At 32.1% G+C, this 16578-nt stretch overlaps 1 protein-coding gene across 1 annotated transcript; it reads left to right on the forward strand.

Annotated features, from left to right (window-relative positions):
• The first annotated feature begins 6138 nt into the window (after positions 1-6138).
• LOC136081424 (uncharacterized) lies at positions 6139-7674 on the forward strand. Its single transcript, XM_065798737.1, has one exon. The coding sequence runs from the start codon at positions 6139-6141 to the stop codon at positions 7672-7674; it is 1536 nt and encodes a 511-aa protein (XP_065654809.1).
• Positions 7675-16578: the final 8904 nt, after the last annotated feature.

The following is a 16578-nucleotide window of genomic DNA, read 5'->3' on the forward strand; positions in this document are numbered from 1 at the left end:
TCTTCCGTTCTCTGTTTTTAGCGAATTAGTTACTACATTAAGGGGGGTTGAGTCTTCTAGGCTTGCTATTGTTTTTGTTAATTGCATCTCTTCGTTGCCTTCAATTTCCCATAACTTTTTAATGGTGTTGTTTGCATCTTCTATTTCCTTTGTACTAGAAGTTATTTTTATAAAATGGGTTTGAAGAGATCCACCAGTACCGCAGATACATGTCCATCCAAGCGGTGTAAGTCGAGCCACTGGTTCATTAAATCCTCCTTTCACTTCCTTAATTGCACAGTGCAGCTCAGCATAATCCACACCGATTAGAATGTCAATTTTTAGTTATGGTCCAATATATGGGAGTTCGATTTTTCTTAGATGTTTCAAACTTTTTGACAAATTTGCTCAATTAACTGCTTTTAAGTTTCCAGTTACATTATTAACTGTAAAAGCTTCCACTCTAATTTTTGTTTCTCCACTCAACGATTTCAACTGGAATTCTACCAGCATCGTTTCAATTGAGTCAATTTTTCCATTTATCAAGCTTACAATTACCTTTTCGGCTTTACCTTGCAGTGAAAACTTAGCCGCTACATCAGAGTTCAAATACGTCTTGGTACTTCCATTGTCAAGCAACGCGTTAACCAAAACTTTTTTATTTCCATTACGAAGAATAACTGGCACCGTTCTAAGAGATATACAATTCATTACGTGTTTTGTATGAAATTGGATGTTTGACGTGTGAGAATTTTCTATTATCGTGTCTTTTTCCTTGAAGTCTTCAGAAATTGTTTCATTTAGATGTCTTTTCTTGCAAAGCAAACGATTATGAGTATTTGTACAGCCATCAATCCCACAAATTTTTGTGTTACTGCATTCTTTAGACGAATGGTCAGAATTCAAATCTGAAGCAGAGTTTATTTTTCTTAGCTGTCTTCCATCTTTCTTTAATAATGATAATTTTTGCAACAGAACATTTCTGTATTTCTATTTTCTTTTTTTGAATAATATTACCAAAGTAAGAATTTCCTTCGTGCGCTTTGCTACCAATAGTTTTTTTAAACAATGTAGAGTTTCCGTTGATGCAATTTGAAAATCTGAAAACTTTTTTAGAGATTCAACATTTTCGTTCAATCTGTTCTCATACACCCATCGTTTGTATCTTAATAACATTATCTCTAGGACTTTTTTGCAGTTGATGGTACAATGTGCCACCGCCAAGTTTTTCTGTTCTACTTGCTTCTTTTAAGTTTGTTACTGCCACGTCTAACAAATCCGCATACTTTTCTACGTTTCTTGGATTATTTTCCCAAATAGGTTTAAAGTTATTCAATTCATCCAAATACACAAGGACTTTTCTCCTTGTTCCGCCATATTTTCTATTAAGTTTTTCGCAGCTTCATAAGCGAATGACAAATGTCAAGTCCTTCAATTGCTTTTAATGAGTCTTTGTTAATTGATTACTCAATTCGCGTAACTCGTTTTTACAAGTGGGTTTGATTTTTTCTTTTTACCATTCTTCCGTGTTGAAGAAACCCTCTGCTACCAATTATGATCTGATGTCAATCACAAATAATAGCAAATATGTATTATAACTAATATTTTTAAGATCTTAACCGTTTTTGCATTAACTATATCAATTCTATTTCCTATAATTTTTTTTCTCTAAAAAACAACAACAACAAAATTTTATTTTTACAAAAATTTCGCTTAGGGTAAACCGGGGCAAAGCGAGACACCGGGGCAAAGTGAGACAATTAGGTTTTCTAGCTTTGTACAGAACTTTTTTGAAATGATTCAGTAATTTTGTTTAATTATATTCAAAAATTTCATGTTTTTTTTATGTTTTAAAGTAGTTTCCATCAGTTTTTTCATATAATATGACATAGAAAAATGGGTTTAAAGCTGAGTTGCGTCAATTTGATTGAAAAATCAAAATTAATTTTTTTTTCCTACGTGGAAAAAATCCACGTACGCTGCCATTATTTTACCGTAGAACAAACATAATATTGAGTTTGTAATCATTAGTTTGTTATCTTTCTTTTTATGTCAGATTATTTTGTTTCAAAGATATTCAAGAGATATATAACTTCACATTTACGGGGAAAGTGCGACAACTCAATGCAACTAAGGCATGGTACACGTTTTTCCGAACAAAAATATAAGTTTTTTTAGTTACAATACATGTAAGTTTTTTGTATGCATATATATATACAATATATTTAAGTTTATTGTAAAAGTATGACATATTTGGAATGTATGGAAAGATTATTTTATTCACTATTATAATCTGGTAAAAGTTATGCGACTATATCATAGCGTCAAGCGTAGTTTTATTTAGAAAAGTTGTAGCTTTTAACATAAAGTACCTTGAGGCTCGGCTATAGATAAATCTAAGGATTTGATTTTTTTTATAAAAGCACGTATTAGTGTTTGTTTTCAATGAATGTAACTTGACATTTATAATCAGACATTATTTGGGAAAATTATCCATAAAAAACTATTTTTTTATGAAAACTGTAGTTATTATTTTCTATACCATAAATGAGTATGTTTAACAATAACGTTAGATAAACTGTGTGTTAATTTTTCTACGTTTTTTCATAAATAATCATAACTTTTAGCCCCATTCAAAAAACTGTTTTCGGTATTTAAAGTCATTTTTTGAAATACTTGGGACTTATTCGGCCATCTTGAAAAAGTAATTTATTCCATTCAGAATGCGTAAACAATTAAAAAACAGAGGCGGTAAACTTTATAAACAAGTTACTTTCATTTTCATACTCGTTTCGTTTTTATATCAGTAGTAAACTTCAATTGACATTTGGTTTTATTTTATTTTTATAACAATAGTTTAAAAGTAACTTAAGTTACTTTAAACTTATTGTTATAGAAACAGTTATATCTTTGAACACTAAGCCGATAGAAATAGCTATTGTGGCTTCAGTAATGTAATAAGATAAATACTTTTTGTTGCAAGCACAGCGCAAAATGAAATATGTTACATTATTACATATATTATTACATAGTTTATTCCAACTACTTTTAAAAGTAGCATATTTTATAAATATATATATATATATATATATATATATATATATATATATATATATATATATATATATATATATACACAACAATGTTTAACGGTAGTTCAAATGTATTTTTGAGTAAAAATATTTGCAAGTTCTATATACTATTATTAGTAATAATATATTACACATATTATCATTGTACGATGTAATAATGTTATAATGCCCCCTAAATAAAAATATTTTACCCTCTTTACAATATTTCTTACATTATTCAACTACTTAATACATGTTTCAATTGCTTCATATGTAACTGGATTAACACGCGTGTGGTTAGACTTAAGAATGTTGGGTAGTTTAATCTGTTAAAAAATTTTTAAAAAGTATTAAAATTGGTTACACCACTTCCATTTGTAAAAATAATTTTTATTTATCAAATTAAAAATATACTCATTTCAAAATGTTAGATCAATACTGTCATGAAAAATTATATAAAGTCAAATAAGATTTTTTATGATTTGTAATTTTTTACTCGGTGCAGTTAAGGCAATTTACAAATTATTCGGATTCTTATATTTGGAATTAGCATGATTTTATCAGTGTGTTATGTCCAAACAAGATCTTTAGATGTTATAACCTTTTTTTTGCTTCAGTTTTTTTTAATATTAAAAAAAACTTATATTTTTTTTAATATTAAACCAAGAATGAACTTATAATTAAGAAAAGTTGCCAATAAGCAATTAGAACAGATCATATTATTAAACTGTGATGTTTATTTCACCTAAACAACGTATTTATCTAAAATTTTATTTAAATTTTATTTTGGATAAGCAATTGTAATTTTAAAAAGATTTCCTACAAACATATATATTTTATAATACCGCAAAATTTATCATTTTAATTTTTTTCGTCTTTTCATAACTCGCAGACTTGATCATTTAACGGAAATATGTCCTAGTCGACAAATTATCATGCAGACGCATGATATTTAAATATTTTAATATTGCCTGAACTTCACCGAGTAGCATGACTTTGTTTTTTTTATATATCTATAACATGTATTTATTTTGTTGCATTAAATTAAAAAAGTTTTTAAACGCTTCTTTTTAAAACGAACTTACTCAGCCGGCATTTGGTCCAAAAAGACGTCTTGGAAGGTTTTTGAAACGTTTTGAAATTTTTTTTTACATCTTTTCACAATATTACAATAGAAAAAAGTTTTTAATCCATTTTTAGATTTTTTTTTTACAATTTTTTGTAACTTAATTTCAAAGTTCAGGAGCGTATGTAAGTTGTTTGGTTTTACGCTACTCGGGTTATTTCTCTACCATTATGTTGAAGCCTATTTGTCGAGTAAATTTAGAAACCCGTTCAAAAGTCTTATGAAAAACTATTTTTATCAAAGTAGCGCTTAATGTTTTTGTTTATGCAGAATATAATTTTTTTTTATAGCTGCAATCATGGCATTTGGATTGTGTACATACACATCAGGCATGGAGACAAATGTTGATTTAAAATACAGCTGGTCTTACATTATCGGATGGTGTTCAGTCGCAATCTCTGTCATATCTGCAATTATTTGTTTTGCAATGAATGTAAAAACTCAGCCAGCATAGTTTATTTTTTTTAAAAGTAAGAGTCAGTTTTAGATAAGCTGAAGAGAAATCAATGTTCATTTTTAATGAAGTTATTATGTTATAATTTTTACATATATATGTTGCTTTGAGGTGGTTCACCAGGAAATAAAGTTGATATTTTTCAAATTTTTAGTTTACATTGTTTTAGGACAATTAATTACCACTGAGTGTATTTCTGAAATCTGTTTTTTAGTATATTAAACAAAAAAGGTTTAATTTAAGATTTAAGTAAGGTGGTCTAATATATTTCGCGTAGCAACGGCCCCTAGCAACACACTTTTCTTATCCGTTTTGGGCTTATTTTTGTATACTTCGGATAATTTTCAAAAATTTGAATTCAAGTATAATAGCCAAGTCTGTTCTATACCGTAGTTTGCAATAAAAATAAGAAAACTACATTTAATTTTAGTGTTATATAAGAAACAAATAAGTGATAGAACTTTATATGTGAATATATCTTTGTAAATGAAGGTCTTAATAGATTTTAGTTGTTTATCTATTTAATTTTAGCTAATATAAAAAGTAATGGGAAATAAGAAGAATTATGGAAAAAAAGTTAAGAGAACATTCTCTGGGAACAAGTTCCAAAAAGCATGTGATATCGAAATAGTAGAAACAAATTTACTAAAAAAAATCAGGTAGTGCTAAGAAGCTTAGCAAATTTAAATTGAATGAAAAACAGAGTTCAGATGATTTTAATATGATTATGTATTTTCCTCTTCTCAAAGAAATTTTGGTGCAAGTTTGTAGCTGCCCAGATTGTCAAAATGGAGTAACTATAAAAAATGGCTATTTAAAGAGAATCGGGTTTTCACATAGTTTGAAAACCAAATGTACATCTTGTTCTTATGAGTGATGCACTTTTAAAAGTAATACTGTATACAAAAACACACAAAATTGTATGCAAATATTAGTTGCATGAATGGAAATGCTTTTCAATATAATCATAAATTGATCAAAGTTGCATATGATTCTGCTGCTAAAGGTTGTATGAAGTTTGATGCAAATGAAGTTAAATCAAATGCTGTTGAGATATTCCCTACTGGTGTTCCATTAATACAAGTTTCTACTAATGGTACTTGACAGAAGTGAGGATATTCTTTTCTTAATGGTATAGTTACTGCTATAAGTGAAGGCCGATGTGTTGATGTAGATGTATTAAGCAGGTATTGCAGAGGGTGTCATATTTGGTTAAACAGAAAACAACATCCAGGTTATGAAAACTGGAAAACAAATCACAATTGTTCTTTAAATCACACAAGTTTGTCAGGAGCTATGAAAAAAGTTGGTGCACTAAATATCTTTCAGCGCTCTTTGGAATTATATGGTCTTATATATAAAAATAATTTTGGAGATAGGGACTCATTTTCTTTTAATTATGTAGTAAAAAGTGATCCTTATGCTGAGTATAATATCAAGCTAGAAAAGTTAGATTGTATTGTACGACAAAATTGCCGCTGCTAACATTCTCGATAATCCGTTTCGGAATGTTATACATCGAAGAACAGGTCGCATCTGTTGCATCGATGTCATCGAAACAACGTCCAATCAGTGCTACGTATTTTCATCCCCAGTCAGAGCTCTGTCAGACTACGCTAACCACACAGCCGTTCCTAACTCAGAAATCTCCACTGCCAACTAGACGTCCTAGACCAATAACTAAAGCAAAAATAAAACCGATACAACCCGACGCTTCTACAGTCTCACCTAGCCATCTAAGTTACTGGGCAAACAACCCATGTTCACTCAACAATGAAAAACGCCAAGAGCTTTTTGCTAGACTATCAGCTCTACATATATTCAGCCGGCCACACGTCATATTTTTTGCGGAAACTTGGTTCACAGATTTATCAAACGTTACCGTACCCGGCTACCAACCACATCGCAAAGACAGAGACAAGAGGGGCGGTGGAGTTGCAATTTACACAAGAGACGATATCATAGTCAGCGAAGTTAGTTCTACTCAGCTTAACTCAACATCAATTGAGCAAATCTGGCGAAAAATAAAACTTGGTCAAGAATCATTTCTCCTCGGCTGCTTATATCGTCCACACGACGAAAATGATCAAGTTCTTACTCAGTGTATCACATCAATCACTACCGCTCAACAGATACTGCCTAATATAAACTGCTCTGCAATGCTACTGTATGGCGACTTCAATTTCAGCCATACGTCTTATGAGCCTATCGAAGTTAACGGCGAAATTGCAACTGTTGCTCACGTGAGAGGTGAGCGTCAAGGCGACATCAGGTTCGAGAAGTGGCTTGATGAATGTCACTTAACTCAGCTTATCACATTCCCAACCTACCGTTGTAGTCGACACGTCGAGCCTACTAGCACACTCGATCTTATTATAACAAATGAGCCAGACCGTTTAATCTTCATTAAACAAGGCGATTCTCTTGGTGACACTCCAATGGGCCAAGCACACTGCTTCATCGAAGGTCAATTTGCTGTTGCATGCCTCAACAACTCGCCTAGTTTGCCGCTAAAACCTCGACTCATTTGGAGTCGAGCAAACTACGCAGCAATATCAGCACATATTGCAGCTGTTGAATGGGAAACAGTATTCACTGGGCTAAATGCAAACGATGAGTACCAGCTTCTAGCAAACGTGTATAATGAAGCCACTAACCTACACATTCCGTCAACTACCACTCCCTTTACAGAAAAACAGGAGCAATGGGTAACATCAGAACTAATTGAGGCGGTCAAAGCTAAACGCACCTCTTGGGCCAAATACATTAATGCAGGTCGAGATACGCACAAATTTCTCAAAATATCGCATCGCACTGCCTGCAAAAAAGTTAAAAAAATGGTCAAAGCTGGCAGGCAGAAGTACGAAGAGCTACTCGTCAGGGATTCCGAAAGCAACCCTAAACGCTTACATGCATATGTAAGAAGCAAGCAGAGCGTCAGTAACAACATTACATCGCTTGAAACAGTCAATAGCAACATCACAACCGATACCGACGATATATGCGCATCGTTAAATAACTATTTTCAATCAGTCTTTTTTTAGAGCCCGAAGGTTCAATGCCAGGCTTTGAAAGTCGTACTGAAGCAGTTTGTGTCATCGATCCAGCAAGTTTCTCTATCGATATAGTACAAAAATGCCTAAACAACCTTGATGAAAGAAAATCAACCGGCTACGATGGATTACATCCAAGGGTCCTTAGTAAATGTTCAGCTACCTTTGCCAAGCCTCTTTCGCTTATCTATAAGTGCTCGTTTGCAACTGGTGTAGTTCCTGAATTATGGAAAAAATCGAATGTAACACCTATTTTCAAGAAGGGGAGTAGGCTTAAAGCATCCAACTACCGGCCAGTCTCGCTCACTTCCATACCTTGCAAAATTATGGAAAGTATTTTACAAAAAAGAATAATGGAACACTGCGTTGCTATTGGTCTAATTTCTCTAAATCAGCATGGCTTTGTTCATCGTAAGGGATGTGTGTCAAACCTTTTGGAAACTCGGGATATCATGACGGAAGCAACTCACTGCAGACATGCAGTAGACGTCATTTACACAGACTTTGCAAAGGCGTTTGACAAAGTACCACATAAACGCCTTCTTCATAAGCTGAGAGCGTACGGTATTCAAGGCGCTCTTCTTAACTGGATCGCAGCTTGGCTAAGCAATCGATGTCAACGAGTGGTTATAAACAGCATTACTTCTGAATGGAAAGCAGTCACTAGTGGAGTGCCTCAAGGCTCAGTCTTGGGCCCATTGCTATTCGTAATCTTTGTAAACGACCTGCCGGACAGTATTACTCATCATATGAAACTGTTTGCCGACGACAGCAAAATAATAGGGATAATTAAAAAGGAGTCGGACAACATCACTCTCCAAGATGACGTTGACAGAGCAGTGAAATGGTCACATATTTGACTCTTGCATTTCAACGTTGAGAAATGCAAAGTAATGCATGTTGGGCGCGGATGTAACAAGTCAATGTACAAATACTCAATGTCAAACGTCGACGGCACCCGTCGTCCTCTCGGAGAAACCAAAGTCGAAAGAGACGTTGGTGTGATGGTCTCGAATGACCTTAACGTTAGACCGCAAATAGAGTCAGCCGTATCAGTAGCGAGTAGAGTGCTAGGGCGATTCAAAAAAACATTTCGCAGTCGCAGTTTTTATTTATAGCGCACTCTGTATCTCACTTACATTCGCCCCCATCTTGAGTTTGCTGTACAAGCCTGGTCACCGCATTTAAAATCAGACATTGCCATTCTCGAGCAAGTCCAACATCGAGCAACAAAAACAATATCGACTATTAAACACATGACCTATGAAGATCGACTCCAACGGCTCGGTTTAACAACTCTTGAAGAGCGCCGCAAAAGAGCAGATCTTATCGAGCAACTCAAAATCACTCGTAAACTCGAGCTTGTTAGTTTTGTTGTCCCGCAAAAAATTTCAAAAAGTAAAGATAAGTATATTCTAAGAGGCCATAACCATAAACTAGAACGTCAGATGGTAAAAAACTGCGAGGAGCGGTATAACTTTTTTTCAAATAGAATTGTCGCCCCATGGAATGCGCTTTCGCAAGAAGCAGTGAACGCTCAATCCATCAACGCTTTCAAAAACAACATAAGAAAGTAACTTTATAGATACAATTGCTGCTTTGTCTGTAGCTTCTGTATCTCCATGTTCGTCAGCATAGGGGGGCCTGGTGTAGCACCTCTTCATCAAATTATAAATAGATTATTGTATTTGTATTTGATCACTGAATATAAATAATATAATATAATTGGGGACATTCAGAAGAGAATTAGGACCCGCCTCCGTAATCCTCAGAAAGAGAAACAAGGAGGGCTAAAATTAACTGGAAAAAACAATCTGACAGAAAGGGCAGTGAACTTAGTCCAAAACTATTTTGAAATAGCTATTCACCAAACTGCTAAAAATGGCAAGTTAGACGATACACAAAAAGTATACCAGATGAAAAAGGACATCAAAGCAGTACTTTATCACTGTACCAATTTCAACAGTCAATCGCGTCGTTATGTTTTATGTCCTATAGGATCTGAAAGTTTTTGTAAGTGGAAAAAAGCAGAAGGTTACCTGGGAAATGACAACTATAAACCAAAAGTAAATCTACCAATATGGGTCCATTATATTATATTAAGTGATTTTAACGATTTAAGCGATGACCAGTAATTGAAAAAGTGTGTTCATGGAGAAACACGAAATTGTAATGAAGGGATCAATAATGTTATTTTGTCTAAGTGTCCCAAAAATGTATTTGTGAAGAAAGGTACCCTTGAAATTGGAGTGAATTCAGCTATATTGAGTTTTAACTAAGGAACATCTGGTCTTAAACGTGTTTTTGAATATCCTAATATTGTACACAGTGGTAAGACTGTAACCAATTCATCAAAAAAGGACATGTGTCGAGTTAGTAATATGGAGAGAAAAGATAAAACTAAAAATAAAAAAATAAAAATTCAGGAGGGTTTTCTAAAAGCTGGTTTGATAAAGAACAAGAACTTGAAGCTAAAAAATCGTATGCATCTGGAAGTTTTTAGACCATTTTTTATTTTTAAAATGTTGTTTTCTCAATTTGTCATTTTTCACTATTTATTTAAATTTTTTAATGTTTTTTTGTTTTTAAACATCTTCGCTTCCAACAAGGCTGCAAGCAACCACTAATTAAAGTTGGAAGTTACTGGAAGAGATAGGATGAAGATTGTAGAGCAATATAACGATTGACAGACCACTTAAAGGATTGCAAATTATATGAATTAGGAAAGCAAGAGGAAGGAAGCGAATTCCAAAGGACTGACGTTTGAAAAAAAAAACTAAACGAACAAGAGTTTTTGGAGCACCTAGGAACAGTCACAGAAAAAGGATGAGACTTAATTGAATGACGAGTATAACGAGAATGAATTTTAATAGATGGCACAAGAGACGCTAGCTCTTTAGAGCAATGCCCAATATAGTATTTGTAGAAAAGAGAAAGAGAAACAACATTACGACGATGTATTAATGGTTGGAAGTTGGCTGCAAGAGCAAGTCCAACTATGTTTTAAATGTGTTTTTTCACCTTGTCTAAAGGAGAAAGGGCATCATTAGAAGAACCGCCCCAGATATGGCAACAGTATTCCATACAAGACCGGATTTGAGATTTATAGAGATAGAGAATAGAATCCGAAGTAAGAAAGTGACGAGCTCGATAAAGAGATGCAACCTTAGCAGATGCTAATTTTGCAACAGATTTGATATATGGTTTCCAAGAAAGATCGGAAGTATGAATTAATCCTAGAAGATGAAGAGTGGAAGACTTATCAAGTACATTACTGTTCATAAATATAGAAAGATCTAAATTATTGCAGTTTTATCTGTATTGAAGTTCACCAGCCTCTGCGAGCCCCACCATGCTGTAGCAGAAGTGAGATCCTTTTCAAGCTCAAATGCCCCCTCCAAGCAATCAGAGAGTGTTAGCTTCTTATCAAGACATGAATAAATGGTAGTATCATCAGTGAACAATGGCACCTTAGATGTGACAATATCTGAAAGATCCTTAACGTAAATAAAAAGAGTATAGGACCAAGAATAGAACCTTGAGGAACCCCTGAAGTTACAGAATGAGAAAAAGAGTGCATCGAGGACAACTTTTATACTACGATTGGTTAAGGAGGATTCAATAATCTTGAAGATGTTACCAGATACACCATAAGAAGAAAGTTTATGGAGAAGACCAGCATGCCAAACTTTATTAAAAGCTTTTGAAATATCAAGAGCGATGGCCTTAACCTCTTGACCTTTATCTAATACACGATAAAACCTATAGGTTATTACTGTTAGCAAATCAGCTGTAGAACAAGAAGATCGAAATCCATATTGATGGTCAAAAAGTAAGTTATTAGATTCAATATGAGAAGTTAAGTGTTTGTTAATTAAAGGTTCAAAAACCTTGCTTATGATAGGAAGAAGACTAATAGGACGGTAGTTAGACGAATCAGATCGCTCTTCAGAACTTTTGAAAATAGGGATAACAGATGCAACTTTCCAGTATGCTTGAAAAAAAGAATCTGATAAGCACTTGTTGAACAGTTTTGAGAGTATAAACGACAGCTCCGGAGAACACTTCTGCAAGGCAATAACAGATATGTTGTCCGGGCCACAAGCTGTAGAAGAGTCCAAACAGAAAATCACTTTAGATACAGAAGCTGGAGTGATACAAATGTCAAGCAGTGGATCAATTTGTTTGTTGGCAATATCAGGTAGAACGCAACTAGTGGAATCAAGAGATGATATTGATGAAAAGTTTTTAGCAAACAATTCAGCTTTGTCTTTAGGTGAGGTGAAAAAGTCTGAATTATTAATACTATTAAAGATTCTCCAGAAGTCACGAGAGCCTAATTTTTGAGATGAGATGCGAGATTTCATGACCTGAGACATGGCCTACTGTTATTATACGGCCTGATTTGTTGCATTTTCCGTAAAAAATTAAGAGGCCAGTTTTTTTACGGCACATGTTTATTTTATTAAGATGGTCGAGGAATACTTGAGATTATCATCATGTAATTACATTATGCTATTCAATATTTTTTGCTAACTGTTTCCCTGTTTCAGTATATTCCGATAGCATATGAAATACTGAAATAGGTTTTCAAATAGCTATGTATCAAAATGCTACTAAAACAAACTTACATATTGCAAAGACTACTTACAACTCTTATGAGGAAATAAAAACAAAGGTTTGTAATTTTATATGTAATAAGGATTTGAGAAAAAATCTTTTATTAGCATTAGCTATCAGTTCTTTGTCTTTTTTTAAACTCTTTTACCTGATCCTTTCTTACAGAATCTGTAATTTCTTTTTGTAAATTATTATAAAAAATATTAATAACAATTCGAGATCCATATTTAATTCCCCATTATTGGTGATTCTCGCATGTAAAATCAACACTGCTATAATAAATCTTAAATATTTCTTCTGTAAAACTTTTAATTGATAAAGAATAACTGCAATGTTTGATTAGAATAGGAGAAATAATATCTAGAATACTAAAAAAATGACAAATAAAATCAGACAAGGATTGACTTGGACATATAAGTCCACCTCTGGATAATATTTTTAGATATTCGTTATTAAAAACATCTTGGTCTGTAGAAACCATTTTTTGACCACAAGATAGACATTTAAATCTTTTTTTCAATTTTTTAGCAATGTAACCTGCTATGGTAACAGCAACTTCCATGCTATCTTCAGAAAGCTGACACTCTAATATCTCTGAAGACAACAATGTAATATCTTGCATAATGTTTTCTAATGTAGAGTATTCAAATGTTTGATAAATATTTTCATCCCAGAAATTAATATCTTCCTTTAGAAGACTTCTTACTGCTAAAATCTTTTCACTGTTGCAAACTTCTAAAAGACTTACAAGAAATCGACCACCGCTCATTTGTCTATACTTACTAAAGCGTAGCTCCAAAGGATCACTTTGTAACCTGGAAGTAAGAACAAATGTATAGCTATATTGAAGCAAATCATCAATAAGAGATGCAGTTGCACGTAATGTTGTGATAAGAGCATGAGAAGTTTGTTTGGTTAAAGTAAAATATTCACATGTTGACCAAATTTCAATCCAATTTGCTATTTCTCTATAAAATGTGGATTTTTTATCTCCTTTTACAGCAGCATTGCCGAGCTGAGTGGATGTATTAAACATCTGCTTTGAATTAAGAGTGATAAATAACTTATGAAACAATGATAAAAATTGTGCTGCATCATTTTTTTCAGGAAAATAACTTAGTATCGCAGCTGTAGTTGTTTCTTCAAAAATTGCTAATGCAAGGTTAACATCTTGTTTATTGCTTCCAGGATGAGTGACCTGATAATTAATTTTTCTCGCTTTTTTCAAGTTTCCATTTAATAATTGATATTTTTCATAAACTTTATGAAACAAATCCCAAGTAATAAAACCAGCTGGAACTTCAACTTTGTCTCTGAAGAAATCAAACGAAAAAGAAGGAAAAACAATTTTTTTTCCATTCAACAAGTTATTCCTAACATTTTTTATTAAATGGATTATATCATATAATAGATATGTTTTTAAAACTCCATTATAAGCTGGATGATAAATAAATAGTTTTCCATCTCCAGTATATGATTTATGTAACTCTGAAAATGCATTAACATTGGTAGAATGATTATCTGTAACAATAGCTCTTACTTTAAAACCTGATTGGTGCAATGAGGTAATGCATTCATCAATTTCTTTTTTCAACCATGATCCTGTTGTGCAAACTTCAGGTGATGATCTCACAACATAAGGAATAGCTTTTTGAAGCCCTACAATCATAAAAACAACAATATTTTTATAAAGAATACTTTCTGAATCTTCACCAATATATTTCCCACTTTGATATTGGGCTGATTTCTGAAGATACATTTCATCCACAAGAAGCACACAATCACTTGATACACAATGTTTTTGTAACAAAACTGTTTTAGCTTTATACACATTTATATCATCACTTTGGATTTTTCTAAGTAAACTAAAAGATGGTAAAGGTAGTTGTTCTAACAATAACTTATAAGACTGTGCTGAAGTGTGACGTAAAATTAGCGCATAACGTATAATGGATGCAGAATATGGAGGTCTGCCTTGAGGAGAATAGTATCTAATTTCATTTAACTCTGTCAAAATTGAATTCATATCATTGGCTTTATTTCTAATATAGACAGGAAAATTTTCTAACATACTACAGTTTGTTAATTTGCAATTATGACCACTACGAAACCATTCAGGTAAAGAAATATGATAGCCTTTATATGACAATGAAACATAAAAATCTTTATTTACAGTTACTGACTCAAAAACAGTTGGAATGCCTGATTTTTCATCAAAACATAGTTTGTTTTTAATAAACAACTTTTTGACTTATAATAAACAACACTATCATGAACTTTTGACTTATAATAAACAACACTATCATGAACTATCATGAACACCAACTGTTTGATTTATAATAAACAACACTATCATGAACTTTTTTAAATGTAAAGCCTGGTGGAGAATGTTGTTCTTTCAAAGATTAATTATTTTATCAACACTTTGAAAATCTTCAAACTCATCTTTTCCTAAATATCTCAAAGTTGGTGTTTTTCGGGGCAACTTTGGAACCCTTAGAGATGACGATCCACTTATTTCATCGGTTTGAATAGTTGGAACTGGAAGAAGATTCCATTTCAAGGTGCATCTTTTTCCGTAATTAATAAATTTTTCATCGAAATGATTCACACAAATAGCTGAATATTTTGATGGAGCCCAATCTTTTCTATTAACAAAGTATATCCATCGTTCTCGCAAATCAAATTCTTCAGGAAAATGAAATGTTGACTTTTTTGGACCATTAGAGTAACCAGTTTTACAGTTTGTAACAACACATTTATTAACCATTTTAATACTAAAACAAATCAAAAAATGTAACACAGTTATTTTTAAATATAAAGTTCACTTACATTTATTATTGGAATTATCTCCACTAAATAAAATCGCATAAAAAAGCAGTTCAACTATATACAGTAATAATAATAGACTGTCTGTGTGTCTATTTCATTATTCCACTCTCTAATGGAATATAATGAAGCAGGCAATCAATCAGAATAAATTCACATAATAATCAGTTCAGAATATATTACATATTAAATGACTATAAAAGCATAAACAAATGCATGCAAGCAAATATTTATATAGTAATTGTTACAATATTATAATTCAATATTTTATTCAACACCTTTGTACAATATTCACTGGTAAATAAATTGTTATCGTTGTTGTTGTTAATAAACCTTTCATACATAATTCAAATTTTAGAAATAAACCGTAAAAAAACTGGCCTCTTAATTTTTCACGGAAAATGCAACAAATCAGGCCGTATAATAACAGTAGGCCATGCCTGAGAATAGAGGGCTTTTGCGCTAGACAAAACCTTTTTACAATGGTTTCTAGCAGTAATAAACAGACGTCTGTTTTCTGGAGAATTATGGAAGTAACGGTTTCGATTGGCAATCGCAGCAGCAAAGTGTGAGGAATTTATGTTTACGTGGAGCAAGATATTTTCAGATTGGTTTGAGATATTGTGCTGAAATTTCAGCATTTTCAGTAATCACTTAGATCTAGAGAATGAACTAAAATCAAGACGTAAGGTGCTATATTTACAGTTATTGTTATTGCTCATTGTTCATAATATTTTCATGCAAAAAAGTACTAATAGTGATAGTAAAATTTAAATTTTGACCTTTTTACCCATGCAATGAGTTTCATTTTAGTTCAAGAGCTAGATTATATTATCAAGAATTCTTATTCAAAGTTTTGTGAAAAAAATATATTTTATCTTTGAGTTTTCTTGTTTCATCTATGTGTACAGTTTTCGGTCTTTTTTAGCTAAAATTTGATGTGTTTTTGAAAAAAAAAACTTTTTTTGATAACGAGTATCTAAAATTCGTTATTGGAACTATTTCATTAAATTAAAAAAAAAATTCAATTTGACAAAAAAAAATTTATTTCCTGGTGAACCACCTTAGTTAATGAAAGTCATAATAGCACATTATTTTTTGGTTTCTTTTAATAGGGTCATTACATTCAATTTATTATTTCGGGTAAATTAATAAATAATAGTAATTAATAAATAATAATAATATTAATGACAGTTGTAATGCTACATCTGCAATTATTTGTTTTTAAAGGTACCTTTAAAAACAAATTTTAATTTCACTTAATCTAAATAGATAAACAAAGTTTGTGAGTCATCACTTTAGTTCAAAATTTAGTTGTTATAATTATACATGGTCTAACTGTTATGTATTATTTTCTAAATGTGTAAATCAAAGCATCAAGTCTTCAATTAAGAGGATGAAAAAGAAATAAATAGTAGTAGATTTTTTTGTGACACATTATTAAGT

This window comes from Hydra vulgaris, chromosome 06 (genome assembly GCF_038396675.1).
Source record: "Hydra vulgaris chromosome 06, alternate assembly HydraT2T_AEP".
NCBI classification, from domain to species: domain Eukaryota; kingdom Metazoa; phylum Cnidaria; class Hydrozoa; order Anthoathecata; family Hydridae; genus Hydra; species Hydra vulgaris.

Bases quoted from the DNA above. Each gene is read 5' to 3' on its own strand.
- LOC136081424 (XM_065798737.1), top strand. From the start codon at position 6,139: ATGTTATACATCGAAGAACAGGTCGCATCTGTTGCATCGATGTCATCG.